General features: G+C 36.9%; 1 protein-coding gene across 3 annotated transcripts in view; it reads left to right on the top strand.

Annotated features, from left to right (window-relative positions):
• The first annotated feature begins 14,400 nt into the window (after positions 1-14,400).
• Positions 14,401-19,860, top strand: part of HBS1L (HBS1 like translational GTPase) — a 133,800-nt gene continuing 128,340 nt past the window's right edge. For 2 of the 3 annotated variants that reach the window (XM_036766314.1, XM_036766315.1), the window contains exons 1-2: positions 14,420-14,593; positions 17,873-17,938. In XM_036766314.1, coding sequence (XP_036622209.1) covers positions 14,551-14,593; positions 17,873-17,938 — 109 coding nt within the window. In that variant the 5' untranslated portion in view covers positions 14,420-14,550. Of the gene's footprint in view, positions 14,594-17,872; positions 17,939-19,860 lie in introns of all 3 variants that reach the window. The other variant, XM_036766313.1, reaches the window with a different exon arrangement.

The raw sequence follows: 19,860 nt of genomic DNA on the forward strand, positions 1-19,860 counted from the left end.
ACTCAGATCCTCTTATCTCGTTCCCAGGGAGTTTTAAGTCTTTATTATTTTTAGGAAATTCTTAATTCTAGGAATCAAGTTGTTTAGAAAAATAAGCGTGATCCTCTCTGATAATTGAAACCCTCAGGTTTAGCTTTTCTTTTTTTTTTTTTGGACTTCTCTTAGTTCTGGAGTTTGGGTCTGTCTTACAGAGACTTGTAACAGAAATGACAAGATGGTAACATTATCGATAATAATCATTTATCTCCCAAACTTAATTCTAGAAAGCTAGATGATAAGCCAGCTAATTATTTATCTAACAACCTACAAAGCAACCTTAGGGTTTAGAGTTGTTTAGTTTTTGAACCTTGGGTCTCTTCATGTAGATGGGTAAGCGAGGAAAAGACAGAGACAAGCAAAGTCCAGAGAATAAGGTCATTGTCTTCACCACCTGCACAGCTATATTCATGGCCCTTTCATATGTAGATATTGCCAGCTGAAAGCTTCAGAGAAGTTTTGAGGCATGTCCTTAGATGGATATCGATTAAGTAACAACTAATAATATAGTGAACCATCCCTTTTTCTATACCTGTACCTAAATTCTGCGCCAGTGTTGGCCTTCCTATCTCTAGCACTTTCTATGTCTAGTCAATTCTTAACATTGCTATTAAACTTATTTGCTTTCCCCTTGATTTGATCATGCTTTGTTTGAAAGTCACTAACCATGCACCATGAGGAAAATAATAGCATTTACTTCCTAGGGTTGTTGTGAGCTTTAAATGAGATAATATTCGTAAAGCTCTCTGTAAAACATATAGCTCTTTATAAATGCTATTATTATTATCATGATTAGATTCTAGATTACTTCATTTATTGACTCTTCTTCTCCAGACACTCTTCCTTCAATCTACATCAGGTGGATGAGAAAGAGAGGTGAGGGAAGAAAGGAGGCCAACATTAAATTCTGCTCTGCAATTGTTTGTCTTTTGCCTTTTTTGTGTCTCCGGTGCTTGCTTGGCACAGTCTGGCACACAGTAGGTGCTTAATAAATGTTTATTGACTGATTGGCCTCTTGGTCTTGTTTCTTAAGGTTAACAGTCTTTTCAATATTTCATGATACTCATTTATCATTGTGGATGCTCCCCACACTTAAGCATATCACAGCCCCTTTACACTTTAGTAGATGATTCTTGTTAGTTGATGTGAGAAAAAAGAAAAGCAAAACAAAAGAAAATCACTTTGTTATAGGAGCATAGATTTAGAGCTACAGATGATGTTCAAGGTCACTTAATTCAATCCTCTCATTTTGGAGTTGAGGAAACTAAGGCCCAGAGAAGTTAAATGATTTGTCCAAGGTCACAAAGACCATAAATTGGAGAACCAGGACTAGAAGTCACAGCCTCTGATGCTATATCCAGAATTCTGTCCATCGAAACACATTGTATAACTTTCTAGTGATAAACACTTCCAGGGTTGCCTAGCCTGGTCCATAGAAGAGACACACAGCATGGTTCCATGGCTATACTTAAAGCTTATCTGGTATGGTAAGACCTTGTTCCACTAGCATAATGTTCAAAACCTCAGGCTCGGGGGCAGCTAGGTGGCACAGTGAATAGAGCACTGGCCCTGGAGTCAGGAGGACCTGACTTCAAATCCAGCCTCAGACACTTGACACATGTTCTAGCTGTGTGACCTCGGGCAAGTCACTTAACCCCAATTGTCCTGCCCAAAAAACAAACAAACAAAACCTCAGGCTCCATGAAGAAACAGAGCAGGACATTACTAGAAGATAAACTCAGCACCTAACATAGTATGCACATAGTAGGCATTTAATAACTTTTTATTGGATTGGATTGGATCAGTAATACTTCTTTACAAAGTTGGCAGGTTATTTTCTTTGGATTCATGTGCTATCCAGAAGCTTCAGTGAATGTATCAGAATTCCAGATATCCTCAAAATAAATTTCAAGTACTACAATTTCTGCTAATAATTTTCTCTTGCTTTTTTATCTATCATTCTTACTCTCCATTTGATTTCAACAGACTATACTCAAGTTCAGAAAATAATATATGCAAATATGATCATGCATTCTAATATATTTCTATATAGGAACAATTTTTTTGAAGGTTAAAAAACACTAAGGAAAATATAGAACATGAAGTATATATTTCATTGTTTTTAAAACTCTATTAAAGAAAACTTTCTTATAGTAAAAGTTATGTGGTTATTGTGTTGACCAATAATATTTTTGTGGTCATTTGTTCTTCCTCTTGCTCTCTGCCCACCCGCTCCTTTTGTATTTGTTTTAAAAGTTACCCTCAATGAGCAAACAATGATCTTGGAATAATCTATTTATTGGAACGATCATTTATCAGTATGATTAGCACTTGATGGTACTGAAATGATACTAAAATACCATTAACTTGACCTATGGCAAGGCAAAATAGTATGATATGAGAAGATGCCATTTTTCAAAACTTCCTTTGTTTAGCTGTGGTTTTAGAAAGAGGGTTTTAGATTTACGAGAAGCCTTTGAGTAAAATACTTGTTATTTAAACCTTTTCAGGCAATAAGTAGGTTGGGCAATATGGGGAAGAAGTGGGGGCTTCTCTCCCCCCTACTCTGAACAGGCAGAAGCAAGCAAGAATGCCATTATTTCATAACATCAAGTCTCCAGTCACAAAACTCGAGTCCTTGTTATCCTGAGCTTCCTGAGTCATCTCATTGTGAAGTATCTATGAAATGAGTTATGCCAGGTAAAGAAAAAAGAGAGCTTTTGTGAATTTTCTATAGTATACCTAGGAGGCAATTTCACAAAATTATGGCTAGTGATAAAATGAGAATTAGAAACAAAAACAAAACTAACACCAGCATCAAAACCAAACTATGACGGGGAAGCTTCCTCCAATAATTTTGTTAAATTATACATATTTTTTGGAATCGACAATGAACTGGAAACAAATGGGGTGGCCACCAGTTGGAGAATGTGGGCATAATGGATTCTTATTAAGCCATAAGAAATTATGAAAGGGATCATTTGGGAGAAATCTGGGAAGAATCGTATGAACTGGTGTAGAGTGAAACGAGCAGAACTGGAACAATCTGTACGATAATCTATATAACACTATGAACACCTTTGAAAGACTTAAGAACTCTGATCAATGTGCTGAGCAACCACCCTTCCAGAGACAATGATAAAGCATGCCATCCTACCTCTTGGTACAACTGATGGACTCAAGATGCAGCATGAAACACACATTTTTGGACATAATCAATGAGGGTATTTGTTTTGTTTGACTATTGATATTTGTTGCAAGAGTTTTTTTTTTCCTCCTTTAACTGATGGAGTGACAAGAGAGAGAGAAAATACATGTTTGTTAATTGGAAAAATTTAATTTAATTTAAAAAGCTATCTTAAATTACCAGAGAATATTTGTTACAGTTATTAATTTCATTAAAATGGCTAGAGACTGATTAAGGAAACATAGTTAGTTTGTGAAAAATTCCTTTTTTATGTCATTTATCAAAAAGTTCATTGAGTTAATGGTCATAGAAAACCAGTATTTACCTGATTGCTGTTGAATGATCTAGATGACATGGGTTTATGGGATTCTATATTATGTTTTTAGAGCTGAAAGGGACATTAAGGGTCATAGAGACCAACACACTCATATCACAGATAAGGAAACTGAAGCACAGAGAGTTAAAGTAACCTGTCCAGGGTCACATATGTGATAATTGTCAGAGCCTGGATTTGAACCAAGGCCCTCTGACTCTAAGTATTCTGTTCTTTTTCACCACGCCACATTTCTATTTACCCAGAAATAAACCAATATCGGAAAAACAAAACTCTACCACTTATTATCAACTATAATCCAACATAAAGTCCAAAGTAACCAAATATTCCTCTACCCAAACTTTTTAGTGTTAGAGCTCAAAGAAAGCTTTAAAATCTACCTCCCTCATTTTTAGTAATGAGAAAATCGAGGACCACAGGAAGGTCACAGCAAGAAGGAATGGTAGACCCAGACTTAGAGCCTAGGTCTTCTGATTCCTTGGTAAAGGCTGTCTCCATATCACGTTTCCTTATATACTGAAGTCAAGAGCTCTTAGAGCTCAAAGAAACCTTTAAAATCTACCTCCCTCACTTTAGTAATGAGAAAATCAAGGACCACAGAAAGATCACAGCAAGAAGGAATGGTAGACCCAGACTTAGAGCGTAGGTCTTCTGATTCCTTGGTAAAGGCTGTTCCCATACCATGTTTCCTTATATACCGAAGTCAAGAGCCATAGGACAAAAGTATATAAACTACTTATCACACCCAATCAAAGAGAATTGGTTGGTTAAAGCTGATACATTTTTTTTTGAGGTGAGAAGGGAAAGCAATTGGAGTTAAGTGACTTGCCTAAGGTCACACTCCTAGTAAGTATCTGAGGCTAGATTTGAACTCAGGTCCTCCTGACTCTAGGGCCAGTGCTCTATTCACCGCACCACCTAGCTGACCTAAAGCCAATATATTTTAAAAGAAGCAAAATATATCAGTTTCTTCAGCAAATGACCCTTGCCCATAATCTGTTAAAATAATTACTTCTTAATGACTTGTTCTCACAGCTGTTTAATGGTATTTCACTGAGCTCTGGTACACATAGATGTTGTTTAGTCATTTTGTCCTGTGGACACCATTATATTTGACCTTCCTCCCATAGTTCAATACCTTCTAGGACTAATTCCTAGCTAGAGCTCTCCAAAAAAAAAAAAAAAGTACTCAACTCTTTGTTTCTCTTCCAATAGTCCCACCTCCCACTATCTCCAAGCCCCAGTGAAAATGACAAAGGACTTTTGTCTTAAAACGTTCTGATATGAAATTTACCTTATACTTTCCCTCAGGCAATGAAATCAGTTTTCTGCCAGAATTAGTTCCCTAAACATAACTTTGTGGTGATGTCCATGTTCTACCTTTGCAGAGAAAAGGGAGAGAACAGGAAAATCAGAAGGGGAACTTCTCTAATAGGAAACTTTCCTATTTGGCCTTCCAATACGAATCTGCTTTGCCTTTTCAAAATTTTATTCTTCTTTTTATTTTTTTCCTTTAAATTTTCTTATTCAATTTTGCTTCAAGTTTAGAAAAGGTATTGATTCTATCATGTGTTTTTGCTGTTAGAATTCTTTTAACTTTGAAATATGTTATGTTCTATGGACGATGCACCACTTAATAGTAGCCAGACATTCATATCACACATGCACAGGAAAATCAGAGGCTGTACAGAAAAATGAATTGCACATGAATCCTGGGAGGAGTTGTCTGGCAGCTAGAGGGAAGGGTACAGGAATTATAATGAAATGCATGACTTAATAACTAAAACTATCCAAATGTGGCATGGGCTACTTGGGTAGGTGGTAGGTTCGCCCTCACTTGGAAACAGACACTCATCAGGTATGCTGTGCAGAGAATTCTTATCTGGGTATGGGTTGGACTACATGGACGCTGAGGTTTCTTGTAACTCTAAAATTTAGAATCACAAAGCTTTAGAGTTGAAGAGGATCTTAGTGGCCTTCTAGTCTGATTCATGCCTGAAAGAATGGACTGCCATAGGGAGGGTTAGATTGGGGATGGTGGTGGTAGGAGAGAAACAAGCATTTATATAGCGCCCACTATGTATCAGGTGCTGTGCTAAGTGCTTTTACAAATATTATCTTATTTAACCCTCACAACAACCCTGTGAGGTAAGTACTATTATGAGCCCCGTTTTATAGATGAGGAAGTTGAGGCAAGCAGTGGGTGAGTGATTTTTGAACTCAGGTCTTCCTGACTCCAGACATATTCATTGTGCCTGGCTGTACTACCTAACATACCTAACAAATGGTTGTCTACCTCTCCTTGAAGACCATCAATCAGGGAAAATTCACAGCTTCTGAGGTAGCCCATTCACTTTTGAACAGCACTAGTTTTTAGAAAGCATTTCCTGGCATTAAGCCTGAACTTACTTCTTTGTAATATCCACTCTTTCTATGTAGAAGTGAAGCATCAAGGGAACACAGGGTACAAATGAACGAATACTGAATTTGGAGTCCAAGTACCTGGTATTGAGGTCATATGACCCTCGGCAAGCTGGGCCTGTTTCCTTATTTGAATATGTCTGGACTTAATGACTTCTGAAGTCTCTTGATGCACTAAGTACATGACCCTCGATGCTTTAGATGATACCATGGTCCAAAGTTAAAGGCTTCATTGAAAATGAATAGAGAGAATCTTAAAGTCAGAAAGGCTTGGCTAAGTCCTGCCTCTGGTAGTCGTGAGATCCTGAGCAAGTCACTCAGTAAACTGTCAGTGTTTGAGACACCTCTCTAAGACTGTGTAACTTGTAGAATAGTTGCCTGTATGTGCTGGTAGTGGGAGTTACCTTACCGGAAGGTTATCACCTAGAAAAAAAAAATCATAGATCCAGTAGTGAGGAAAGACCCAAGGCAAGGAAAGCATCATTGTACAGTGAGGAGAGTCAGGGAAAACTTCTTGGAGGAGGTGAACTTTAAATTGGATTTTGAAGGAAGTGAAAGACCTGGACCTAAGGAGATGGAAAACAGAGGATAGAATGAATGAAACAAAATATGAAGATGATATCACAGATATTCTCCATTTCCCATCTGCTGATATGCTTGGTTTCAAGATGCCCCTCCCAGGATAAGCTGATCTCTTCTAATCTCATCACCATACAGCTAACGAAGCCTTGGATTCTCAACTCCTTTTCATCTCCTTCAGTCTCCCCTCCCCTCTGAGACTGGAGGATGGGGCATTTGTTGTTGCTGTTCAGTCCTGTCCAACTCTTTGTGACCCCAGGCTCTAAATGAACTGAATATGTACTACTTTGTCAATCTGATGAAGAGACCTTCATAATCAAGGTTTTGGAAAAGTTTAAGCTATAGTTACCTTTGAGGCATTTCCCTAACCATCAATGTCCAAATACAAAAGCAATAAATATAAGGGCATTAGTGTGGGAGGATGACTAAGACGGATCTCTAAAAGAATGACAGGTTTTGTTAACAAGAAGGAAGTTAGAGTTGTGATTTGCCTAGGTCTTCAGAGACCTTGGAATATATAAAATCAGACTATCATTTTAGGGGGATATGAAATTAGCATGTAGAATAATAATCAGCAGTTTAGAGTCAACTATGATCAGCAGTATGAAGGGCTGATCCTGTGGCACGTAATGGTTAATGTTTTGAATCAGTAGATAATGGAATTGAAATCATGATCATAATATTTTTAATATGATACTATATTGGAAAGAATTATGAATATGTAAGAATTAGAACCAAATTCAAAATGACCTTACAAATTTTAAAAACTTGTCTGTCCATATTAGAGTGAAATTCCATTGGTAAGTATACACAGAGGAATACCTAAAAATAGTACCCAATTATAAGATGGGGAATAATTAATTAGAGACCAAATATAGTACATAAAAAAATCTGGTGATCCACAGTATATGATGACATGAGTGTAGATAAGAGATGCAGAGCAATACTCTACTGACTCAGAACTCAGACTTTTGACAACCTCAAATGTTCAGAACGTAGTTGAGAATTTTGAAGTAAGAGATCTGGGAATTGCTATAGTTCCTTTAACTCCATCTCCATTCATATACCAAACAGCCTAGTGTGTGCCTCAAGTATTTGACCTCCTTGCTCTTTAATGGACATTTCTTCAGAAGTCTTTCTTCAGTACAGTTGGTAATGGTGCTAGTTTATATACTAGTATAAGAGAGCCCTCATGACTAATTCAGCATGTGAGTGAAAATCTCAGAGCTGTTGTGAGGATCAAATGATATAATATTTCTAATGTGTTTACCACAGTGCCTGGCACAATATACATACTTAATAAATTATTCTTTCTGTTTTTTCTTTTTTTCTCTCTTTCTTTCTTTCTTTATTCCTTCCTTCCTTCATTCCTTCTTTCCTTCCTTCCTTCCTTCCTTCTTTCTTTCTCTCTTTCTTTCTTTCTTTCCTTCCTTCCTTCCTTCCAGCAGATCTTAGAGGAAAGCCGGAAACCCTACAAGGGAATTTTACAATCTGAATATTATAGTCTGATAACTAAATAGAACATACTAGGTCTAGAATATCATATTCTAAGTATGACCAGTGGCCCAGAATTGAAGCTTTGGGTTTAAATTCACACGAGATTCAATCATGAGTCTTCTCAATAATCACATTCTTTGACTTGTTCTCTTATACATTGTATTCCTTGGAAACATCCCAATAGGGCTCATGGTTATGTCTCCCCCCCTCCAAAAAAAATTCCTAAGTTCCCATGTAAACATTTAAGATGACAAAACATTAATATTAGGAAAGTTTTATTTAACTGAATCAAAACAAGCAAAAGGCTCATACCTGACAAATCTCCTTTCCTCTCTAATGAATTCTATATCTCTAGGGAACTATACATAGTTCTCTAGACATATTATTGAATTAGCTTATCTCAAGAAGAAAACATTTGTGGTCTATAGAAGAGCTGATTCTGGTGGTCCTCAGTGGATGTCTAGGTTTTTTCCTCTTCCTGGTAGTTCTGCCCTTTGCCCATCTCCTGCACAGGAGGTATTCTGTTTGATCTAAGAAATCCTTCACTGGGTTCTGGAACTTCTTACTATGTCACTCCATCCTCTACCTTTTTTGGGGCTGCGTGGTTTCCTAGAAGAAATAGTTCTTAGAAGAAAACTAGACCTGATTACCTGGAGAAGTTTCTAAGAAAGATTCCTTTGAGGGACTGAGTGGATCTCTCTTTGTATCCCCTCCATCCTAGCATATAGCCTCTAGTAAAGGCTGAACTGAAGGATGTAGCTCAAGTATATGACTGTGAATTAACCATAAATAATAATACTATTAAATATTAGATTATCGCAACAGCCTGCTAATTGGTTTCCCTGACCCAAGTCTCTCCCCAGTTTGTTTTCCACATTACTGCCAACGTAAGTTTCCTTAAGCACAAATTACTTCCCTACTCAATCAATTCTAGTGGCTCCTTATTGATTCTAGTATTAAAATGCAAATTATATTTAGTTTTTAAAGACTTTCACAACCTGGCCCTAATCTATCTTCCCAGGCTCACTGCATGTAACTCTACGATCCAGTCAAACAGGCCTTTATTCTATTCCCCACACATTACACTAGTCATGCCTTGGAAGTTATCTCTCATGCCTGAAATGCATTGCCTTTACACCTCCAGTCCATCATCATAGAATTTTCCATTCTCAAAGAAGTCTTCTCTTCTTTCAAGATGCAGCTCAAGTACCTCCTTCTATGTGGAGCCTTTCCTTATACCAATTGTTAGTATCCTCCCTCTCAAACTACCTTATATTTAACTACTTTGTATTTCCTTGTATTTACTCTCTTTATATTTATTTTTAATATACATGTATATATATGTATATATGCATCTACCAAATACAGATGAATATACTTGTTTCTCCATTAGAATGTAACCTCCCTGAGATTAGGGATTATTTCATTAATTGTATTTGTATTTCCAAATCCTGTGCCCTTAGTAAGCATTTAGAAAATTCATAATTGATTGAATGTAGTTTTTTTTTTTTAAAAAAAAGGACAATAAGTACCCAAGACTTACAGAGAATTAATAGTTATTGAGATTTTACTTTGTCATGGGATTTTCACATCTTGTTAAGGAGATTTCAGTATCAGAAAACAAGTACTTAGCAGTGAAGGCAATGAATATGTCTCATTTTGTACAGAAAGATTTCATCAACAATATAACAAAGGGCCACAACAACTAGGCAACAAAGACTCAGGATAATGTTTACCTACCAACATATTTGTGTTCCCTTTAGGTTATTCCACCAAAACTGCATTCAAACTCTAAAAGTAACCTTATAGTGGGTGGCTATTCCTACAAATATATCTTATGAGCCCCCACTGGTTTGCTTCCCATTAACAACCAGCCAGGAGATGTAGTTTTTAGCAAAGGCATTTACTAAGGTATATGGTAGGAACAATTGGTTCAAAATGTTACTCTCAAAATCCCAAGACATACTATGTTAAACATCAATGGAGCAAGTACAGAAAAAGTGGGTTCAAACTTAAAGTGCAATTGTAGTGAAGAACAAGTGGCAAACACTAACTTATCTCCTGTTACTAGAAGTCTTTTCTTTCTTTAGAGTAATCATATAACTCACTTTGGGATCAGCTATCTGCTAGGGGAGCTGTGCCTTTCCTCATCCATAACCTGTACTTCTCTTTGTCACAAAGAGTCATTTTCCTTGGTGCTAGGGTGCAAAACTAGGAGCAATAAGTGGAAGTCGCAGGGAGGAAGTTGCAGAAAGATAAACTTCCTAATGATTAAAGTTACTCTAAAGTGAAATATGTTGTTTGGAAGGTAGTAGGCTCCTTTTAACTACAGTAGGAATCCTTAATCTTTTCTTCATTTTTGATGGTGTGGGGAAGCTGATGTGCCCTTTTCTCAGAATGTCTTTAAGTGAATAAAAATAAAATACATAGGATTAAAAGGAAACCAAATATATTGATATATATATGTATATATACATGTACATATATATATATATATATATATATGGATATAGATATATATGTATGTCTGTGTATTTAAAGCTCATGGACAGTAGGTTAAGAATCTCATTCCTGGAAGACCTCCAAGCAAAACCTGAATGGCCACTTGTCAGGTCAGTTGTAGAGAGAATTTTTTTTTTTCACAAGCATAATTTTGGCAAGATGACTTCAAAAGTCTCTTCCAATTCTGAGATTCTGTGTTCTGATTTCATAGTATTCAACAAATTTAGATAATTATGATGATGTCTGTGTTCTTAAGAGTAGCTAGGAAAGGTGCAATTCTTGTGATTTATTTTTTAGTGAAAATGGAGAAATGGAATCACACATTTCTACTGAGTAAGAATTATCTTAATGTTACAACAGTAAAAAGCTAAGATTATTTAGCTATAATAAGAAGCCCTAAATTTTGTTTCAGAATGCGTCTAAAATCGTACAAGATTGGGGAAAGACTAAGAATTAGAGAAGTATATAACAGATTCAACTGCAAGAAATATCAGTATCTTGCTGGATTAATTTCAGTTTATAGGACTTTCTGAGATACAACGAGGTGCTTCTTTTCTTCATGTAATTTTACAGAGGAAATATTGACACAAAAGAATTTTAACTAATAAAAGGAAATTTTCCCTAACAAAGATAATATGACAAGAAAATTCCCCTTTGAAGACTTAGCTATTTATTTGTGACCAATGTTAAATATACTACCATATAAAGGAGGACAAATTAGATATTAATATACATAACACAGAAGTATTGTGGATATAGTACGTAACTTCAACACATTCCATTATGATATCTTTAAGCATCTCCAAGTAGATTATCTACTTTGCATAGTCTTCAGCAATTTTTTATATTAATCTGCCATTCTCTGCTTCTAATTTTTTTTCTATATTTTCTATATTTTTATATTTCTGAAGAAATATAAAAAAAATAAAACTGAGGAAAATAACAATGAGGCTGAATATAAATATTTCAATGCTCACCCCATGTTTGGACTATTTCCATTGTCTCTCCCTTTCTTTAGCATGGATTTTAAAAAGTTAACTCTTTACCTTTTGGTCAGCAGCACTAGTAAAAAACATCCTTCAGCAATATCCTATACTTCATTGGATTTGTGATGGCACTGATGTGGGTACTCCCTCTATTGGTACAGATCATAACCTATCTATGCCTTCTTATACCATGCAATTCTAGTTCATATTTTCCCATACAACCTCTGCAAGGGGTCCACCAAACATGATGGGGCCTTTTATTAGATCTTTTGACACTAGATAGATTCCAATGTAATATATGGCTACCCGTGGGTTATCTTCCACATGGCTCTCACTGCATGACCAGTGTATCTCCTTATTCCATCATACATCTCTTTGATTCCATCCTTTACTGTTGCTTCTTTTGAACTATTTGTCATTAGTGGCATATTCACACTCGCTATACATCCCTCTCCATTGTTTTTGGACTTTTTTCAACTTTGATTCCCAATTGCCTGTGGTATTCCACGTCTTGTAGGCATGTAACAACACAACAGAATACTGACATCAAGGAGATGGGACTTTTAATTTCAAGGATAAGCTTGGGATAATTAAGAGCACTGCACAATGTACCCAAAGTAATTCAACCTGTTCTATTCTTTCTCACTACTGGTCCAAGATAATTGTCCTCTTACAGCACATGTCCAACATATATTTACTGATGAACCATCCCTTAGGATTGTTAATTCTCCTGTATAAATAGCCTGGATAATAGGCATTCTTCATTTGGTTGCTTTTTCTTGTGTAGATACTTAAACCAAAATCTTTTGAATAATTATGGGTCTCATTTTTGACGCTCTGCAATACTCTGGGGCTTGATGCAATTAGTATAATGTCACAGGGGTGGGGAATCTGTGGCCTCACGGCTATGTATGGCCCTCTAGATCTTCAAGTGTGGCCCTTTGACTGAATTCAAACTTCATACAACAAATCCTTTCATTAAGAGGATTTGTTGTGCACAACTTGAACTTTGTCAGAAGGCCCAACCCAAGGACCTAAAAGGCCACATGTAGCCTTGAGACTACAGGTTCCCCACCCCTGTAACAGGAAGTCAGGAAGACCTGAGTTCAAATCTAGTCTTCTATACTTATTAGCTATGTGACTTTGGGCAAATCATTTAAGCTCTGTCTGCCTCTCTTCATCAGTAAAATGGGAAAAATGACAGCGTCTACATAACAGGATTGTTGGGAGGATAAATGAGATAGTATTTGAAAAGTGCCTTGTAAAACTTAAAACATTATGGAAATGGTAGCTATTATATTCTGGATGAGTTGGTTTATAGAATTCTTTGTTCTTATTTTTTGTGATCAATTGATTTATATCAGTTAAACTTATTTAGGAAATGGTGATAGTTTGGGTAAATGTTTGCTCATTTAGACATTTATTTCCTTATTTTTGTTCTAATTTTTTGTTGATTTTTATTTTGCTTTGACAACCAGACAATCTAATTATCCATTGATGACTGATTTGGAGATGATACTGGAAGTGACCAGTCATTTCCTGTCTGTTAAAATAGCATTTCATTTTTTGTGATGGTATTTGGTACTTACTCTGTCTAGCATCTTCCAATTCCCCTCTCTAAAATATGTAGCACGAAACTCCTGCATATCCTATGGGCCTCAGGGGTCTTTGTATGTCACCTTTGAAAGCATATTTGCCAACTTTCTTCCCTATGTACAATTTGCTTTAAAGTTAATGCATTAAAGTACACATTGATTTAATTTGTAGGGTCTTATTACTTCACACAATTTTTCTGCTTTTTCATCTTCTGCAAAAGATATTGGCATATGAACTGTAATTATTTTCATAGTTACATTTTGGTACATACTTATTGTGAACAAGGTAATATGAGTTGATGCAAAAGTCTCATGAAATTGTTTATTCTTCCTTTTAGAGGTTTGTTCATGCTTCTTTTTAGATGTTGGATAAAATAAATTCCATTATGTGCATCTGCAAGGATAAATTGTCAACTATTCTTCCATTTAGCTGTAACTTCTATATAGCTTCTGGTTTTCTTTTGCAGAAAATGTCAAAACTGATACCACTCAGTTCCAGGAAAGTACAAAGCTAACAGCTGTGCTAAGAGCTTTGCTAACAGCAAAAACTAGTTTATGATAAGAAAGATTAGGAAAGGCCACATTGTACAGAGGATAGCTGCCTAGTGTTAAAAGTCAGGAACACCTGGGTTCAAGTCTCTGCACAACGGGTTTTATTTTTAATTTTAAAAATTAAATATAGCATTCATTTTCTCCACCCAAAAAAACAAAATCCTTGCAACGAATATGCATAGCCAAGCAAAACAAATTCCCATGTTGGCCATAACCAAAAACGTGTGCTTCGTTCTGCATATTTAAGCCATCAAGAGTTGGTAGCATACTTCTTCAATGCTCAGCAAGCAAACCACTGGCGGAGGCCACCCCCACCGTGGACAATTGGTCCACCTTACATTCTCATCCGTCTCCGCCAAAAAGCTCACTTTTTTTCCAACTTCAGATTTGCTTTCCAATATCTCAAAATGACCGATTGACTCTTATACAACAACTCGGGCCAATTTTGTTCTATTCCCGCCACCTCACACCAAGTAGTTGGAACTAAATAAATTTCACGTGTGCTGGAATCCAAGGAGGCACCACGTGACAGGGTCGGTGCTGGGGCAGCCCCGCCTCCTGGCGTGTGGGCGGGGCTCCAGTACGAAATCCTCCGCGTGCTACCAATCATCACCTTGGTGTCGGGGGAGTAGGGAGTGGGTGGAGTGCCTGAAGTCTCAGCGCGCATGCGCTTTCCGGAGACGACGCCGTACGGCGCGTCGTCGCGCGTGCGCAGAACGCTTGCAGAGAGCCTTGCCGGAAGCCAACATGGCGTCCGAGCGCTTCCCAGGCTGCAGTGGCTGTCGCGGCAGCATCTGAAAAAGCTAGTCTGAGGAGGCCGAGGTAGCGGGGCGCAGCGGCGGGGCGGACGCCGTAGTTGCCATGGCACGACACAGGAACGTCCGAGGCTACAACTACGATGAAGGTGGGTAAAAGCCCGGTTCCTCCCCCAGCCACCCTGGGCCGCGGCCTTGGGCCCTACAAGGCTGACCTGTCTTTCCTTTGCTCCCGGCCTCCGTTTCGGCCACTTCCTTTTGGCTTCTTGGTCCCCGGAGTGATGATTTCGGAACGTTGAGGCTAGAATAATTTGTGGGGTATTATTTGGCATAAACCTATTGGAAAAGGGAAAGATTTATTAAAGGTAGTAAGAGGGTGACCTAGCGGCTGGGGGTGATGCCACTCGTGGTCATTATTTTTCTTTTGTTATGTGGGCAGCGTGCGTAGCCTATTGGGTAGGAATTTGGCAAGGTAAAGATTTTCGTGTGCTTAGCACCTGCCACATAGGCGCTTAATAACGTTTATTAACGTGTAAATGTTATGACCCTTCAGGGTGACTTACTTCAAGGTGTATGCATACACTCATGTGATTGCTTCTTCAGTGCCTGCCCCCCTTTTCTGCCCCCTACCCCGAACATTATTTGTCTTTTTTGCACTGCCCTGTGTCCTTTAAAAAAAACAAGCTCCAGCAGTTAAAAAAAATCAACTAACTTTGGGAAACCTTTTATTCTCCAAGTGAAGTTTTTGTTTTGGGGTTGTTGTGTTGACATAAATATTAATAGTAAAAATGTTCAGTATCACAGTTCGAAAGTTCTATGTGCCTGTTCCCGTTTACGTGTGCACGTAAGAATTTTATGAATGAATCTTCTGGCTTTGTTCTATTTGAATTTCATACCAAACTTAAGAGATTAGAATTCAGTAGGTGATGATAAAGGTCTAAAGAAGGGAAACTAAAACGACCAGTGACTTTCATATCAGAATAGATGAGACTGACAGGCGATTGTAAGCAAAGTTTATGCCGTCATGGTCATGGCTATGATGAATTTGGACTTGTTCACCAATCCAAAATTTTTGTATAAGGGAGGAACTTTGAATGAGTTTGTGTTATGACAGAAAGAACTTCCTTACACACTAGATAAATGGATCTAATTATTTAAAAATATGTAAGCCAATTCAGGGGGCAGTTTGGCAAATTTGGTAATTTATATAACTTTTCCCTCTTAGATTTAAGTGCCCCAAGAGCAGATCGTTTCCCCTCACTTCTGTATCCTCTAGCCACAGTTCTTAGCATAGGGTAGACACTCAGTGTTTCATTAATCTAATCTGGTTACCCACAGTAGAATTTTAAAAAAGAAATTAGGGATTCATACATGACATGTCCTTAAATGTTGGTATTTGTAAAGCAACTGCGATATATCCTTATACGGTATTTGTTGTAAATCTGTTAGTTACCCGTTACGATTTGTTGTGCTCCTGATATTTCTTAAAATGGAAACTTTTAAAGCTTGAATCTAAATGTTGTAGATCACAGATGTTCAGGTAAACTGTATCACATTAAGTGGAAGGTCTGCTGAGAGCAAAACAATATAGGAATAGACTTAATTGTTACTACCTTTGTACATCTTGTTTTTGAACTTAGCACCTAAGTTTTTTCTCAATTTACTGACCCTCCCGAGTTCAGGTTGCCATGTTTTGTTTGGAACAGTTGGTGACATCATAACCACTTTAAATATGTCAGGAACAGTTTTGTTCATCTTGTTTCGTCTTAGGTGTTTGTGACGGCATTGACTTTCTGGAATAACTAAAACCCTCTGAATCATGAGTCAGCATGGTGAAGAGGCCAAAAATCTTTTTTTTTTTTTAATGGAAGTTATTTTACAAAGCCTTTTGGATGGCTAATATGTTTTGAAACGCTTTTTAGTTTGTTTCTTTGAAAGAATTGCTAATAAATGAATGAACGAATGACGTGATATGGTATGCTTTAGTTGAGTTACTTCTTAAAACTAAACTTGCTGGTTTCATTTAAAATGGCAAATTTTAGTTTTATGTTCTCTGTATGCCCTTAGGTGATTGTTTTTTTCCTGACTCTTGTTCTGAGAATTTTTCATAGTCTTTGAAAATTAAATTCTTTTCTGATTGACATTTAACTCATTTTTATGAGTTAGTGATCTTAGTCCTTAAAGATAACAATTTATCAAATCTATGCCAGTTACCCACTTTTTGAATTCTTGGTATTTTCACTGACCTTTTTGAGCTTAGTAGACTTTTAAGAACATAAATCTAATTGTTCTAAGGTTGTAGCCATCCATACCTAGTCCTTAGTTTACTACTAAGTTCAACTTAGTACTTAAGTACTACTAAGTTAACTACTTACATTGTTTCCATGACCCTATCTATCCGTCTCATCCTCTGCTATCCCCTTTCCCTTTTGCCTTCAATCTTTCCAAACATCAGGGTCTTTTCCAATGGGTCTTGTCTTCTCATTATGTGGCCAGAGTACTTAAGCTTCAGCTTTAGTATTTGACCTTCCGGTGAATAGCCTGAATTAATTTCTTTAAGTATTGAATGATTTGATCTCTTTGCTGTCCAAGGGACTCTCAAAAGTCTTCTCCAGAACCACAGTTCAAAAGCATCAATTTTGTGGCGCTCGCAGCCACATGTTGCTACTGGAAAAGCCTTTGACTATATATACCATTGTCTGCAAGGTAATGTTTCTGCTTTTTAGTATACTGTCCACATTTGCCATAGCTTTCCTTCCAAGGAGCAAACATCTTTTAATTTCATGGCTGCTGTTGCTGTCTGCAGTGATCTTTGAGCCCAAGAGTATAAAATCTGACGCAGCTTCTCTCCCTCTATTTGCCAGGAAGTGATGGGACCAGTTGTCAAGGCCTTAGTTTTTTTGATGTTAAGCTTCAAACCAGCTTTTATGCTCTCTTCTTTCACCCTCCTTAAGAGGCTTCTTGATTTTACTTCTTTTTCTGCCATCAGAATGGTATTGTCTGTATATCTGAGATTGTTAATATATTTATATTTGGATCCTATAAATAATAGGGAGTCACTAGAGTTAATTAAATGGGAGGAGGAGGGTGATGTAGGTATATGCTGACAGTTGAGTAAAATGAACTGGAACTGTTCAACCTTTTGATCCCATTACTGGGCATGTACAGCAAGAAGATCAAAGATAGAAAGGTCCTATATGTTTCCAAAATATTCATAGCAGTACTTTTTATACCAAAGAACTGTACAAAGTAGATATCCATTGGAAAGGTACTCCAATCTTTAAAGATAAATAGTTTCAGTCTTTGAAACAGAGTAACATATCCCAGGGTCTCCTTAGCATAGACGTGCTTATTTTAATGTTGAAATCATTATTGATTAGGATAATATCACTTGATATTTATGTTAACTTATTGTGTATTTCATTTAGATTTTGAAGATGATGATCTCTATGGCCAGTCTGTAGAGGATGATTATTGTATTTCACCATCAACAGGTACGTATTCTGGATGAAATTGAGAATCTTGATATGGAATTTTGAAAAAACAGGTGGATAAAAGTACTGTTTTTCTAAACCTTGAAGATATCAGAAGAAAGCCAAATTGTGTAAGCTCTTTGAGGGCAAGGACTGTTTTTCTTTTTGTTTTTGTAGCCTTGGAATCTAGCAACAATTCACACGTAAGAGGCACTTAAATACGTACTGTTGGATTGGATTGGAAGATAAATACTTTAATATCCATTTGAAGACATGGGTTAAATAGTTTTACCTATAAATAAAACTATATGATTTTATTTCTGTCTTTTAAGTTTTAAACAACTTGTAGAAAAATGATGTGTATGTTTTTTCTCACATTTATTGGAGATGAGAAATATTTTTCTTTGGTGGTGTGGAATGCTATGTTAGTGAAATGAGTATTGGCTCTGTAGTCATGTGACTTGCATTGGAGAATCCTGCCTCTGCTACTTCAAATTTGCAGCATGATTTATCAGGTTTCTTCCAGTTTTAAGTTCTGTGATCCTAGTTCTGATTTGCTTGTGCTGGAATGGTAATATGTTGAGTAATACTACAGAATTTCAGATATTTTTGACAAAGCTTTTTTCTTTTTATTCTGTTAGTAGTTATTGGATAATTTATGTATAGCTACTCCCAAATATTAGAGGACTGATTTTTCATTTCAGAGTTATTTTTTAGGTGGTCTTGTAAGTAAAGCATGAGGCAGTGCTATAATCCTTTAGTTGTAATTATATTACATCCAAAGCAGTTCTTTGGTCTTTATTTTCTTCTTTAAGGGATAGGACAAAGGCTGGAGCAGAGTTCTGCATTGTCTTTTGTATATTGGTAATATTGAGCCATTCTATAAACCTGTTAATATAGCCTGCCAGTTGCAGAAATTTCCGTGTAAGTTGGTTGTTTGGTACTTTAGTATGCATTTCCGCAGAGAAACAATGTTATAAAAATGGTGATTAGATTGCAGAGCCACCCCACAAACTTATTTAGTCCATAATGTGCCTGAAGAGGCAGCATATTTAGTGGATACAGTCCTAGACTTGGAGTGAGGAAAGAAGAATTGAACTGAAATTCTGACACTGATAGTCAAGTCATTTCCCTAAGTCATATGCAAGTCATTTTCCTATGCCTCAGACAGCTCTTTAAGACTATATAAATTAGAGATGGGGGGAGGCGGGGCTGGTGTTTGGATATGTGATACCTGAAGTATAATATTCTATGAGTAGTACTGCTACAGAGCTTAACTATGTCATTAAGTAATGTTTATTTTGGTAAATACATTTGGGATTCCGGCAGTAGATATCAGAGGCACAGCTCTCCATTATCTCCCTGTAATCTAGATGCTGGTAGAGCCTTTGTGATTTGGGGATAGAATTACTGAGGATTTTGGAGGGATTTGTTGGGGGGAGGTTGCTCTGGAATTTTGAAGGTCAATTGCAATATGAATTCTTAGGGAAATTTATTCCTGGCTAAAACCTTTAGTTTTTGCCCTTAAGCTGCAGCCGATCTCTTCTGGGCATTTCATTATAGATACTAGGGCGAGTTTAGGACTGTAGGGTGAAGAGCAGGACAGGTGATCTGGGTTTGGGGGTGGGAGGCAGGCAGAACTGGAATTAACATTGATTAAGTGTTGAGGTTGCTGCCCAATGATACCTATCCTGGAGCTAGTCTAGGTAGCAGTGGAGAGAAAGAACGGGCAACTTTAGAGTTCTTAACCATTTTTTCTTAACTATAGGTCTCTGGTGGAGCCTATAGACCCTTTCTCAGAATAATATTTTTAATTATATAGGATTACAAAGGAATTCAATTATATTGAATATAATTATCAAAGCATTTTTAAAAATTCACATACTCCTGGTTAAAAGTACTATCTTGATTATTTAGTCTTGTTAACTCAGATCCTTCCCTAC

This window comes from Trichosurus vulpecula, chromosome 7 (assembly GCF_011100635.1).
Source record: "Trichosurus vulpecula isolate mTriVul1 chromosome 7, mTriVul1.pri, whole genome shotgun sequence".
Lineage (NCBI taxonomy): Eukaryota > Metazoa > Chordata > Mammalia > Diprotodontia > Phalangeridae > Trichosurus > Trichosurus vulpecula.